The sequence below is a fragment of the Ascaphus truei genome, chromosome 16, assembly GCF_040206685.1.
Source record: "Ascaphus truei isolate aAscTru1 chromosome 16, aAscTru1.hap1, whole genome shotgun sequence".
In the NCBI taxonomy this organism is placed as follows: domain Eukaryota; kingdom Metazoa; phylum Chordata; class Amphibia; order Anura; family Ascaphidae; genus Ascaphus; species Ascaphus truei.
In genome coordinates, this window is record NC_134498.1 from 5,658,053 (window position 1) to 5,672,708 (window position 14,656).

Here is a 14,656-nt window from a genome sequence, read left to right on the forward strand (position 1 = left end):
GTGTTTTTTATTTTTGTACAGAGAAACAATCAGATGTTATACAGTGGATCTTAGGGGATTTAAAGTTCAATGAGTATGTAGTTACAGATAGGGAAATTAGACTATATTAAAAAAGCATTTATAAAAACAAAGTAAAGAAGCAAAGTGAAGCAAATAAATAATTTTCCTCTTGCACCTGTAAGCGTCAATTGTATCAAGCACTATTATCCACATATAATGGGGGATTACGATTTGGGGGGTAGTAAACAGGAGTTATGGAGGATTTACAGGACTCACAGATTTAGATGTATTACTGTACATGTTCTGCTTCTCCCCCCGCCCCCCCCCCCCTTCAATCTGCATAAAAAACATTTCTGTTACTGTATATGTAGTTTGTGCGTCAGTCTATAGCTAATTATTAAATAATAGAGATATAGTTCAGCATCATTATACGGTATACAGCAAGTAAACCCCCATAGCTTCAGCAATAACAGTCAGTCAGAAAGCCTGCAAAATAGCTAACATCAATGTTGGAAGAAGGCCTTCTATGATTTGGTGAAGATCGGTATAAACACGACATAAACGTTTGCTATAAAATACAAACAAAATATGTTTATTTGAGAAGTACCTACTGTAAATATAATAAAGCCAGTGTATTACATTTCTAAATTTAAATTATTGAATTAATTAAAGGAAATTTGATCTAATATGTTACCCTTAATTGTGGTTTGGTTGAGAAACTTGGTCTAGGGGCCATATCCACAAAGCAGCCTTGTGCCATAACGTACCTTTTCTTCACTCGGAAAACACCTCACAGACCATGAATGGCTGCAAGGTGTCTTCCAGCACCGGATGGTGTCTTATGGCAGAACATGGCTTACTAAATATGAAGATATATATATCGTTTTAATATAAATGCAGTATAAATATACTATGTTTTTTTTTTTTTTAATGAATACATTAGTGTATATTCCAAATTACAGCCTTATATTCTCCATTACTCAACTGGCAACAAAAATGCTATGCCTAACACTGCAATTTTTTTAAGACTTCAATGAATAAAGTTGTTAGAAGTGAAGTATCAACACAAAGAACCTGTTTTGAAACCTTGCATTATTTTTTTTTAGAGTTCTTTACATTTGACACAGATTGCTGGCTGGGAAAGTTTGTCAGTTCAAATGTTTATGACGCCAATAAAAGGGGACACAATGATACACCCAGACAAGGAATGCACCCAATGATATGTGAATTATGGACTTCCTCTGTATCTCCTCCTGGGGAAATATCGGAGCAAAGATCATGATACATTGCTGCATACAAGCATTAGATACAATTACACTATTTGCCTCTCTCCAAAATTGTCTTCATTCATCACCTAGACATTTTGAAAACAACATTGTTATACCAATGTTTAAGAATTTGCATACAGTAGCATACTGTATTGCTGCAGTGTTTTTCCTCTACTATGGCAATTACTGTACATATCACCTTACTTTGAATTCTAATCTAACTATAGTGAACCCCTTAACAAATAATTTTTTCGGTTGTTCTGAGGCTTCAGGAGAATTATATAACACTTGGGAGCAAATATACAACCCAATAACCCAGAACTTGAGGCCAAGATAGCAAATACTTCCACAACTACCATGGATGTCCCTTTAGCACTGAGATAGGTGGGAATAAAGAATACCCCAACACTGAAGAAAACCAACATACTAAAAGTGATAAATTTTGCTTCATTAAATGTGTCAGGTAATTTTCTGGCAAGGAAAGCAACAATGAAACTTATACAAGCCAAGATGCACAAGTATCCAAGTATGGAATAAAAAGCCATAGCTGAACCTTCATTGCACTCGGCTATGATTTTTCCAGTTTCTGACTGCATGTTATAGTATGGGAATGGAGGAGAAATAACCAGCCACAGAATACAGATAAGTACTTGAATGGTTGAACAGAACAGGACAATATACTTGGGAACTTTAGCCCCCACCCACTTTTGTACATTTCTCCCTGGTTTGGTAGAATTGAAAGCTATCACAACAGTCAGTGTTTTGGCCAAAAGGGAGGATACTGAGATTGAGAAAGTGATCCCAAAAATTGCTTGCCGTAGGAAACAGGTCAACTGCTCTGGACGTCCAATAAAGATCAAACAACAGAGAAAAGAGAACACGAGTGAAGTCAATAGGAGGAAGCTGAGATCCCTGTTGTTAGCTTTGACAATTGGAGTACTCTGATACTTAATAAATATTCCCAAAACACCAGCAGAAATAAAAGAGAAGCAAACTGCTATAAAAGTCAGGACAATGCCAACTGGGTCTTTGTAGGACAGGAATGTTACAACTTTTGGGATGCAAACTGTGTTCTGTTCATTAGGCCATTGGTCTTCTGGACATTTTACGCACACATCCTTATCTGGAAAATGAAAGCATCAATATAAAACGTGACATTGTTTTTCAATAAATTGTTCTCTCTTTCTCTGTCAACACTCTCCATTTACTACAAAAGTCAGAAAGCCCAATGCTACACCCAATGTGACAAAATATTGGTAAACCCCGTTATAACGCGCCTCGTTATACCGTGATTCGGTTATAACGCGGTTTTCCCGTGGCTCCCGTTTAAAAAAAAAAAAAAAAATTAATTTTTTTTTTGCACACACTGCACACACTGCACACACTGCACACACTGCACACACACTGCTCATTGCTCACACTGCACACACTGCTCACACTGACACACACTGCACACACACTGCTCATTGCTCACACGGCACACACTGACACACTGACACACTGCTCACACTGCACACACACTGCTCACACTGCACACACACTGCTCACACTGACACACACTGCTCATTGCTCACACTGCACACACTGATACACTGCTCATTGCTCACACTGCACACACACTGCACACTGCTCACACTGCACATACTGACACACTGCTCATTGCTCACACTGCACACACAGCACACTGCACACACACTGCTCACACTGACACACACTGACACACACTGCACACACACTGCTCATTGTGCACACTGCTCATTGTGCACACTGCACACACTGACACACTGCTCATTGCTCACACTACACACACTGAACACTGCACACTGCACACACACTGCTCATTGCTCACACTGCACACACTGACACACTGCTCATTGCTCACACTGCACACACTGCACACACACTGCTCATTGCTCACACTGCACACACTGCTCATTGCTCACACTGCACACACTGCTCACACTGACACACACTGCACACACACTGCTCATTGCTCACACTGCACACACTGACACACTGCTCACACTGACACACTGCTCATTGCTCACACTGCACACACTGACACACTGCTCATTGCTCAGACTGCACACACTGCTCATTGCTCACACTGCACACTGCACACATACTGCTCACACTGACACACAGTGTACACTGCACACACACTGCTCATTGCTCACACTGCACACACTGACACACTGCTCATTGCTCACACTGCACACACTGACACACTGCTCATTGCTCACACTGCACACTGCACACACACTGCTCACACTGCTCACACTGACACACTGCACACACTTTCACACACTTACAGACACTTATGCACACTCACAGACACTTACACACACTTACACACACTTATGCACACTCACAGACACTTACACACACTTACGCACACTCACAGACACTTACACACACTTTCACACACACACACACACACACACACTTACACACACTTACACACACTCACACACACCAGCACCCGCTCCCGCCCCCCCCCCTCCTCCTGCACAGGCAGCGGGGACAACGGTGGGGAGAAGGTGAAGCGGGGACCGGAGGGGCATCCCCCCTCCCATCTCCTGTCACGCGGTGACAGGGGGAAGCCGGGACCGGAGGGGCATCCCCCCTCCTGTCACGCCGTTTAAAAAAAAAAAAAAAAATTAAAAATTTTTTTGCACACACTGCACACACTGCACACACTGCACACACTGCACACACTGCACACACTGCACACACTGCACACACACTGCTCATTGCTCACACTGCACACACTGCTCATTGCTCACACTGCACACACTGACACACTGCTCATTGCTCACACTGCACACACTGCACACTGCACACACACTGCTCACACTGACACACTGCACACACTTTCACACACTTACAGACACTTACACACACTTACACACACTTATGCACACTCACAGACACTTACACACACTTACACACACTTACAGACACTTATGCACACTCACAGACACTTACACACACTTACACACACTTACGCACACTCACAGATACTTACACACACTTTCACACACACACACACACACTTACACACACTCACACACTCACACACACCAGCACCAACACCCGCTCCTGCCCCCCCCCCCCCCCTCCTCCTGCACAGGCAGCGGAGACAACGGTGGGGAGAAGGTGAAGCGGGGACCGGAGGGGCATCCCCCCTCCCATCTCCTGTCACGCGGTGACAGGGGGAAGCCGGGACCGGAGGGGCATCCCCCCTCCCATCTCCTGTCACGCCGTTTAAAAAAAAAAAATTAAATTTTTTTTTGCACACACTGCACACACTGCACACACTCTGCTCATTGCTCACACTGCACACACTGCTCACACTGACACACAATGCACACACACTGCTCATTGCTCACACTGCACACACTGACACACTGACACACTGCTCACACTGCACACACACTGCTCACACTGCACACACACTGCTCACACTGACACACACTGCTCATTGCTCACACTGCACACACTGATACACTGCTCATTGCTCACACTGCACACACTGCACACTGCACACACACTGCACACTGCTCACACTGCACATACCGACACACTGCTCATTGCTCACACTGCACACACAGCACACTGCACACACACTGCTCACACTGACACACACTGCACACACTGACACACACTGCACACACACTGCTCATTGCGCACACTGCACACACTGACACACTGCTCATTGCTCACACTACACACACTACACAAACTGAACACTGCACACACACTGCTCATTGCTCACACTGCACACACTGACACACTGTTCATTGCTCACACTGCACACACTGCACACACACTGCTCATTGCTCACACTGCACACACTGCTCATTGCTCACACTGCACACACACTGCACACACACTGCTCATTGCTCACACTGCACACACTGACACACTGCTCACACTGACACACTGCTCATTGCTCACACTGCACACACTGACACACTGCTCATTGCTCAGACTGCACACACTGACACACTGCTCATTGCTCACACTGCACACACTGCACACTGCACACATACTGCTCACACTGACACACAGTGTACACTGCACACACACTGCTCATTGCTCACACTGCACACACTGACACACTGCTCATTGCTCACACTGCACACACTGACACACTGCTCATTGCTCACACTGCACACACTGCACACTGCACACACACTTACAGACACTTACACACACTTATGCACACTCACAGACACTTACACACACTTACACACACTTACGCACACTCACAGACACTCACAGACACTTACACACACTTTCACACACACACACTTACACACACTCACACACTCACACACACCAGCACCAACACCCGCTCCCACCCCCCCCCCCCCTCCTCCTGCACAGGCAGCGGGGACAACGGTGGGGAGAAGGTGAAGCGGGGACCGGAGGGGCATCCCCCCTCCCATCTCCTGTCACGCGGTGACAGGGGGAAGCCGGGACCGGAGGGGCATCCCCCCTCCCATCTCCTGTCACGCGGTGACAGGGGGAAGCCGGGACCGGAGGGGCATCCCCCCTCCCATCTCCTGTCACGCGGTGACAGGGGGAAGCCGGGACCGGAGGGGCATCCCCCCTCCCATCTCCTGTCACGCGGTGACAGGGGGAAGCCGGGACCGGAGGGGCATCCCCCCTCCCATCTCCTGTCACGCGGTGACAGGGGGAAGCCGGGACCGGAGGGGCATCCCCCCTCCCATCTCCTGTCACGCGGTGACAGGGGGAAGCCGGGACCGGAGGGGCATCCCCCCTCCCATCTCCTGTCACGCGGTGACAGGGGGAAGCCGGGACCGGAGGGGCATCCACGCTCCCATCTCCTGTCACGCGGTGACAGGGGGAAGCCGGGACCGGAGGGGCATCCACGCTCCCATCTCCTGTCACGCGGTGACAGGGGGAAGCCGGGACCGGAGGGGCATCCCCCCTCCCATCTCCTGTCACGCGGTGACAGGGGGAAGCCGGGACCGGAGGGGCATCCCCCCTCCCATCTCCTGTCACGCGGTGACAGGGGGAAGCCGGGACCGGAGGGGCATCCCCCCTCCCATCTCCTGTCACGCGGTGACAGGGGGAAGCCGGGACCGGAGGGGCATCCCCCCTCCCATCTCCTGTCACGCGGTGACAGGGGGAAGCCGGGACCGGAGGGGCATCCCCCCTCCCATCTCCTGTCACGCGGTGACAGGGGGAAGCCGGGACCGGAGGGGCATCCCCCCTCCCATCTCCTGTCACGCGGTGACAGGGTGAAGCCGGGACCGGAGGGGCATCCCCCCTCCCATCTCCTGTCACGCGGTGACAGGGTGAAGCCGGGACCGGAGGGGCATCCCCCCTCCCATCTCCTGTCACGCGGTGACAGGGGGAAGCCGGGACCGGAGGGGCATCCCCCCTCCCATCTCCTGTCACGCGGTGACAGGGTGAAGCCGGGACCGGAGGGGCATCCCCCCTCCCATCTCCTGTCACGCGGTGACAGGGTGAAGCCGGGACCGGAGGGGCATCCACGCTCCCATCTCCAGTCACGCGGTGACAGGGGGAAGCCGGGACCGGAGGGGCATCCCCCCTCCCATCTCCTGTCACGCGGTGACAGGGGGAAGCGGGGACCGGAGGGGCATCCCCCCTCCCATCTCCTGTCACGCGGTGACAGGGTGAAGCCGGGACCGGAGGGGCATCCACGCTCCCATCTCCAGTCACGCGGTGACAGGGGGAAGCCGGGACCGGAGGGGCATCCCCCCTCCCATCTCCTGTCACGCGGTGACAGGGGGAAGCCGGGACCGGAGGGGCATCCCCCCTCCCATCTCCTGTCACGCGGTGACAGGGTGAAGCCGGGACCGGAGGGGCATCCCCCCTCCCATCTCCTGTCACGCGGTGACAGGGTGAAGCCGGGACCGGAGGGGCATCCCCCCTCCCATCTCCTGTCACGCGGTGACAGGGGGAAGCCGGGACCGGAGGGGCATCCCCCCTCCCATCTCCTGTCACGCGGTGACAGGGGGAAGCCGGGACCGGAGGGGCATCCCCCCTCCCATCTCCTGTCACGCGGTGACAGGGGGAAGCCGGGACCGGAGGGGCATCCCCCCTCCCATCTCCTGTCACGCGGTGACAGGGTGAAGCCGGGACCGGAGGGGCATCCCCCCTCCCATCTCCTGTCACGCGGTGACAGGGGGAAGCCGGGACCGGAGGGGCATCCCCCCTCCCATCTCCTGTCACGCGGTGACAGGGGGAAGCCGGGACCGGAGGGGCATCCCCCCTCCCATCTCCTGTCACGCGGTGACAGGGTGAAGCCGGGACCGGAGGGGCATCCCCCCTCCCATCTCCTGTCACGCGGTGACAGGGGGAAGCCGGGACCGGAGGGGCATCCCCCCTCCCATCTCCTGTCACGCGGTGACAGGGGGAAGCCGGGACCGGAGGGGCATCCCCCCTCCCATCTCCTGTCACGCGGTGACAGGGTGAAGCCGGGACCGGAGGGGCATCCCCCCTCCCATCTCCTGTCACGCGGTGACAGGGGGAAGCCGGGACCGGAGGGGCATCCCCCCTCCCATCTCCTGTCACGCGGTGACAGGGGGAAGCCGGGACCGGAGGGGCATCCCCCCTCCCATCTCCTGTCACGCGGTGACAGGGGGAAGCCGGGACCGGAGGGGCATCCCCGCTCCCATCTCCTGTCACGCGGTGACAGGGTGAAGCCGGGACCGGAGGGGCATCCCCCCTCCCATCTCCTGTCACGCGGGGTGAATATGCGCTGATGCGGCGGGCATTTTTTTTCCGCGACCCCGTTACTAATGCGGTGGTCTCGGGGTGGACCCCGAGGACCGCGTTATAATGGGGTATACCTGTGTATAGTAAATAGTATATAGTTAAATACTTAAATAATAATATTATTCTCATATGTAAGGGTCATCCCTCCATTTACTAGTAATTTAAAAAAATTCTGTGTATTTATAGTGCAAAAATGATCCAGAGATTGGCAAGGAAGAACTTTTATATAAATTGCATTACGTCCGTCTGTAGATTTAGAGACCGCATAGAATGAAAGTGCTGAACATGTTGCAGGGAAGAGGGTGGAAATACAGAGCAATGCAGGCAAGGAAGGGACATACTAGGGATGTTTCTATATGCAATGGAAAAATAAGAGCATATACCCCATCATGTATAAGCTATATCTTAATATATCTCCAATAATATACTGGTTGTGTTTATGCTGGTTTTCATCTCTGTCCCTGCTTTAAAGGGGCAATCCCTCCTATGACCAATGTGCACTAATGAAAGTGACATGTTTAAGGGGCTAAATACCTATAGGTAACTGGTGCCTTTTAAGTACAAGAAACAGATACCAATAGGTATTTTTAAATACGTTTGTAAATGTGGTGAGTAGAGATTTGGGAAGGGTCCTCTAGATCATAGGTGCTCAACTTGTGTCCTCAAGACCCCCAAAGGTCAGGTTTTAGGGTGTCCCTGCTTCAGCATAGGTGGATCAATCAATGGAATTGAGCCACCTATGGTGAAGCTGGGATATTTTTAAACCTGACCTGTTGGGGGTCTTGAGGACTGGAGTTGAGACTCCTGCACTAAATTTCCTCTATATAGTTCATGTTTTCATATGTCCCTGTGTGTAACCTCCTTTCTCCCCTTTTATAAAATATAAATGTTTGATAAGGACAGGGCATGCATGATAAGGCTGCTGAAAATACTTGATTAACCACCACTCCCTTTTAATAAATAAATAAACAAGTAATTTATTAACTTCTAAAGAAACAAAAACAGCCAAGTCTTTGCTCGCTCCACTTCTATAAGGAAGGCAATGACATTATTAATTCCTTATAAAATGTTGTTTTTCTGTCACTTATTAGAGATTGCTGCTATACGGCTTGTAGGCTAGATCAGGGATGTGCGCAAAATGGGGGGAGTGCCCCCCAAATTTTCCAGGGGGGGGTGCAGTGGTTACATAGGCCCCCCGCTATTCCCAAAGGCATTTAAATTTCATGTCGGGGGACCGAGCAAGGCCTCTTTAAATGCCGTTACCATTGCTTTGGCTGATGTGTCGCCATGGAAACGCGGCATCATATGACCCCGCGTTGTCATTTGACACCGGAGCCAAGGTAAGGGGGGCATGAGGAGGTGGGGAGAGCAGGCAAGGGCGCAGACTGAAAAGTTTGCACACCCCTTGGCTAGATGACCCACATTGCAGTTTAATGGAAAGAGATGGGTGAAAGTGTAAAAATTAGAGTTGCAAATTCTTGATGGTTTTTGAACAACATTTGATGTGCAACCGGATTTGGGGCAAATGCTCTTGAAACTGCCATTGTATTCCCTTTGCACAAATAGAGAGAGTCCTATTTTACTAAAGTTCCAAACTAGATACTGTATATCCCCTCAAACCAACTTTCCAACAAGCCTGGGATATATGCTAATATGAATCATTACAATATACTTTTGCATATCCTATTAGCATAAACCAAGCTATATCGGGTGTGCTCTCCACGTATGTTGTTTGAATGGATATATATATATATATATATACACACAGTGGTTGACAAATCACCAAAAAATCTACTCGCCACACAAAAAAATCTACTCGCCACCTAGTACCAAACGTGTGCTGCTTGGGCCAATATTTACTCGCCCGGGGGTTAAATCCACTCGCCCGGGGCGAGCAAATGTATAGGTTTGTCGAACACTGTTATATATATATATATCGACTTTGGACTCTATTTCACTCTACTTTTCTGAAAAATGGCAATGTTTAACAAAATAGGGAAGTTCCATTTTTAGGGACTTCAGAGAAAAGGTTCCACATTTCTAGTCCGCTCAATGCTTATTGTTTTGTGATTTCTCAATTAATTTTCTTGCAAATATTGCAAATATTGCAAAATAACCACATCAACGTATTTGCTATATTTTGATTAAATTACTATCATGATTATTCACAGATACAGATGGGAGAATCTGTCCCAGTTTAGTTCTCAAACATTTCTGTGACCTTTTTAAGAAATACAATCAATAAAGAAAAATTAAACAAAGGCTATTGGGTAATTTGTACTGTAGGATCAAAAATGTTTGGTTCTTAATTTTTGCATTTGAATATTGACAATATTCTCCAGTACCTCTCAAATGTGTCAATGTTTTGATAAAATATTATAACTGCGTATTTTTTAATAATTTTTATATTTTTCTAAGATACTTATATTTGAAATATTCGTCAACTGTGAATGTCCAAAATCAACAATTTTCATGAAGTTTAACAAAGGTTTGACTAAATAAAAATATCTTAAAAGGCAGAATTAGTTTGACATTTACATTGATCAGCAAAATGAGTGCAAATTTCTAGCCACAATTTAGGACTCACCTGTCTGGTTGGAAATTTCTCCCTCAGGACATGTTAAACAATCATAGCAGCAAGCTGGTTGTCCCTCCCGGACAGACTTCCTATAACCAGGCTGGCAGCTCTCACTGCACACAGACCGTGGGGTCTAGTTATAAAAAGAAAACTGTTGTACAATGACATTGAGTATATCAAGTATTTTGTATGATGAAAACATTCCTAATTACATCAGCTTCTGAAAGCCCTAAATGGATTGAGAATGGTAATATCACTTAACCAACTAATACATATAGCTCATGTAGCCCTCTTTCTTATGCCCTAGAGTGACTACTGGTACTGTACACACCTGTTGGCTCAAGGAGATCTGGGCCTCCGCTAGCTGGGAGCCTGGGGTAATAGTTATAGTACTGGCAGCGCCTCCACTTACCCAGGATCCCCAATGAGTAAGATTCCCCTGGGCAAGAACAATAGCAACACACATCAGATTGTAACTGTTTACTAATAAGTATTGATAGAACCTTATCTTATAGGCAAAGCAATAACACACATCAAACAGTATCCTTAATCACTACTTGCAATCAATATAACACCTGTGGCTTGGCCACTCTCATAAGGAGTAATGTCACTGTCCCGTCACCGCATGCCCCCACACCGTGTCCATAATACTACTGATATGTATATAGGCTCAGTCCTTTGGTCACTCCACCTAGTGTCCCCAAAGAGTGTTCCCTAAGGCGGGATCAGCACCTGTTGACCGGTGTTGGTGCACTTAGTAAATACCTTCCGGTCACTGGGGTGACCGGCAACAACTTCACAAAGGGTCCACTGATCCAGCGCAGTCTCTCACGAGTAGTGGATGATGCACAGCAGCCTGGGCCCAGACGACTGTCACCAACCGCAGCTCCGCGACACTGTGTCCCTATCTGTCTATGCAGTAAGGTTAGGTGTCGCTAACAATATAGGGCGTCCCTGCACCACCACAAGCTAGAGTTACTCAGGGAATACACTGGGGCCTGAGGGGGAATCTGCCTACGCAGGTGGGTCACTGACCCCCTGCACACACACTACTTCTCCCCTTGCTCCTCCGGTGCCCTCTGGCTAGCGTGGTCTCTCCCCCATGCTTCCCTTTCCAGCCTCCCGCAATCCCTGCACTCCTATTCGCTCCCTGGCATAAGGTGACTTCGTGGAGGCTCCTGGGAGTTGTAGTTTACTTGCTAAGCCTCTTGTGATTGGCTGGCCCTTCGCGCGCTTTGAACTGCGTATGCGCGAACTCTCTCTGCTGCTGACTATTGCGCAACAACATGGCGGCGCCCTGTAATGCCGGGACGCTGTGGAACCTTCCCAACACTCCCTCTGGAGACACCTTGCAGCGAAGGTAGAAGCAAACTGGGACATCCCTACATTCTCCCCCTCGTAGAATCCAATGGCCCCGCTTGGGAACGTAACTATACAGAATCTACACAATAAAAATGCATACTTGCGAAATACATCTTTCCACTGTATACTCTACATGAGGTTATACATTTCACTGAACATTCCAATTACAGATCTCACTTTATGGCGAGCCCACTACTGAGCCTCATAACGGGGTGCCCAAATTGATCATATGCAATCCTCATGGGAGGTTGACCAATTCTTTGGCTTCTGCTCAGGGGCTCTTCTGTTACTCCCTCTGGAGAGTAACAATTCTCGCTTGGCAGTTCAAATTCTGCCCTTGAGGGGCTCAATGCTTCTACACAGTCTCTTTGGGGCACAAAGCATGGGCTCTGTGGATCTAGTGGCTGGCTCATTGGAGTCAGCGTATCTGTCGTTGGACCAAGGGGCCCTTTACCCGTAGCTCCTTCGGGAGATGCCACCGCGGTCGGAAGGCCCCTTTGAGAGGTTCCTTCCATAGGATCCTCAGAGGTGGCATTTACTACAGTCTCTGGGCCATCCTCTGTACTATCAGAGTCACCATCGAGTGAAACAGTGGACACTTCAAATTCGTTATCCCCTACATGAGGTATGGGGAGGAGATGGTTTCTATGCTATACCTTTACCCAGTTATCAGAGTATTTGATGCGGTATACCGGGAGGCCAGGCATCTGTGTTCTGTGATCTGTGTGTAAATTATTTATTAATAAAACAAGAAATAACCGAGGGGGATCCAACCCCACCTCAGTACTTTCTTCTCGTTGCTATTGCCACACTATACGTCCTGACGCTGGAAGGGAAGTTGGTACGCGACCAAGACGAGATGCCGGAATTACAGTGGAACCACAACATACCACAGATTGCCGGAGGACCACACTGCGAGGGGCGCAGCCTATCGAGTTTCCAGGTCATCGTCCAAAGTCTGGAGCTGCGGAGTGACTTCCGGATTACCACGGAGCCCGAGCTTGTCTCACACAATGCTTTTACCAAACGGATGTTTGTGAGTTTGTTATTTTTATCTTGTCCAGGAAATGAAATTGTTAAACTGAATTTACACAAAAGCGGGCGCTTTCTCTTCTTTTTTTTGTTTAGATATCTATCGAGGAGGTGGTTGTTTCCACGAAGAGAGCTTCCAGGACTCCAGAGGACGCCCGAATTGGATCCTTTTATGATTTAGTTATAACATAGCTATTAGAGCTAGGTTTCTGGACTTTTATTGTGTTTAGGCATAGTGTTTATTATTATTTTATTACAGCTACTTTTTAGTAATTGCACTGTTATTAATTCTGGCCACTAATTCTCACTACCACTATCATCTATCTCTATCCACACCAAATGGCTATATCAGCTATATTATTTATTGGTTATACCAGGGGAGCACAAACTTTTGCAGCTCGCCCCCTGCCTTCCCTGCGCTGGTGCTCGTGCCCCCCCAACACCCCTCTTTACCTTGATGCAGCATCACGTGACCTGCAGCGGCATTTGACGAGGGTGACGTCACATGACCCCGCGGCATAATTTGACACCGCGTTGCCATGGACACGAGCGACGCCGGCAGAGTCAAGGTAAATAATAGCATTGCAGAGGCCTCACGCGATCCCCCGGCATTTAATTTTAATGCCTCGGGGAAGTGCGCGGGGCCTCTGCAACTGACCGCCCCCCCCCCCCCCCGAAAAATCTCCCGCCCCCCACTATGCGCACCTCTGGGTTATACTATATATATATATATATATATATATATATATATATATATATATACAAATATGTGTGTGTGTATAAAACAGACTATATATATATACATACCATATATATATATATATATATATATATATATATATATATATATATATATATATATATATATATATATATATATATATATATATATATATATATATATATATAAAAAAACATACTATATGTGTGTATATATATAGTGCAGGCACACATAAAACGTTTTATCCAACTTTTTCATTTATCATTTGTAGAGAAAATGAACAATGCCGCCAGAAGTGCTATTTTTCAAAATGTAGCATCTCTACTAATTAGTGTAAAATGATACTTCATATAAAGCAGGTTATGGGACACAGTATTAAAAAAAGGGCAGAGGATCCAAAATGGCCCCAGAGCCCTCATAATGGCCGCCGGGCATCCGGAGTTTGCAGGGATTAGCTTTCTCCGCCCCTCCCCCTCACCACGAGGCAGCGTGGAGTTGCGCGCGCAGCAGCGGGGTGGGGGGGGGTGAGCAGGAGGGCGGGCTATTTAAACCCGCAGCGCGAGGGAGAAGGCACTAATCCTGTTTTATCTTTCTCCCTGCAGGTACCTGTGAGCGCGACCGCAGCATGGATCCCAGCAGCACGAGGCCGACCAGCAGCATCCAGGCTCCTGCACCCGATAGCAGGACATCCCGTCCGGCGGCCCCACGGAGGCAGTGGCCCGAAGAGGAAACACAGCAGCAGCCGCAGCCCTCTCCCAGCCGGAGAAGGAAGCAGGCTGCCAGGCAGGCCAGCCCTGCCCCCCAGCCTCACTCCCAGCCGGAGAAGGAAGCAGGCTGCCCGGCAGGCCAGCCCCGCCCCTAGCCTCACTCCCAGCCGGAGAAGGAAGCAGGCTGCCAGGCAGGCCAGCTCCGCCCCCC

At 48.9% G+C, this 14,656-nt stretch overlaps 2 protein-coding genes across 2 annotated transcripts in view; both read right to left on the reverse strand.

Annotated features, from left to right (window-relative positions):
* On the reverse strand, positions 1 to 10,756 carry LOC142467220 (vomeronasal type-2 receptor 26-like; the record flags this gene model as incomplete). The annotated part of the gene is made up of 2 exons (XM_075572655.1): positions 1 to 2,391; positions 10,633 to 10,756. Coding segments are annotated over 2 exons (1,026 nt in total), but the record flags the coding sequence as incomplete, so codon positions are not given.
* Positions 10,746 to 14,656, reverse strand: part of LOC142467259 (phosphoribosyl pyrophosphate synthase-associated protein 2-like) — a 40,615-nt gene continuing 36,704 nt past the window's right edge. Inside the window, exon 9 of the mRNA XM_075572734.1 lies at positions 10,746 to 10,774. Coding sequence (XP_075428849.1) covers positions 10,761 to 10,774 — 14 coding nt within the window. The 3' untranslated portion in view covers positions 10,746 to 10,760. The remainder of the gene's footprint in view (positions 10,775 to 14,656) is intronic.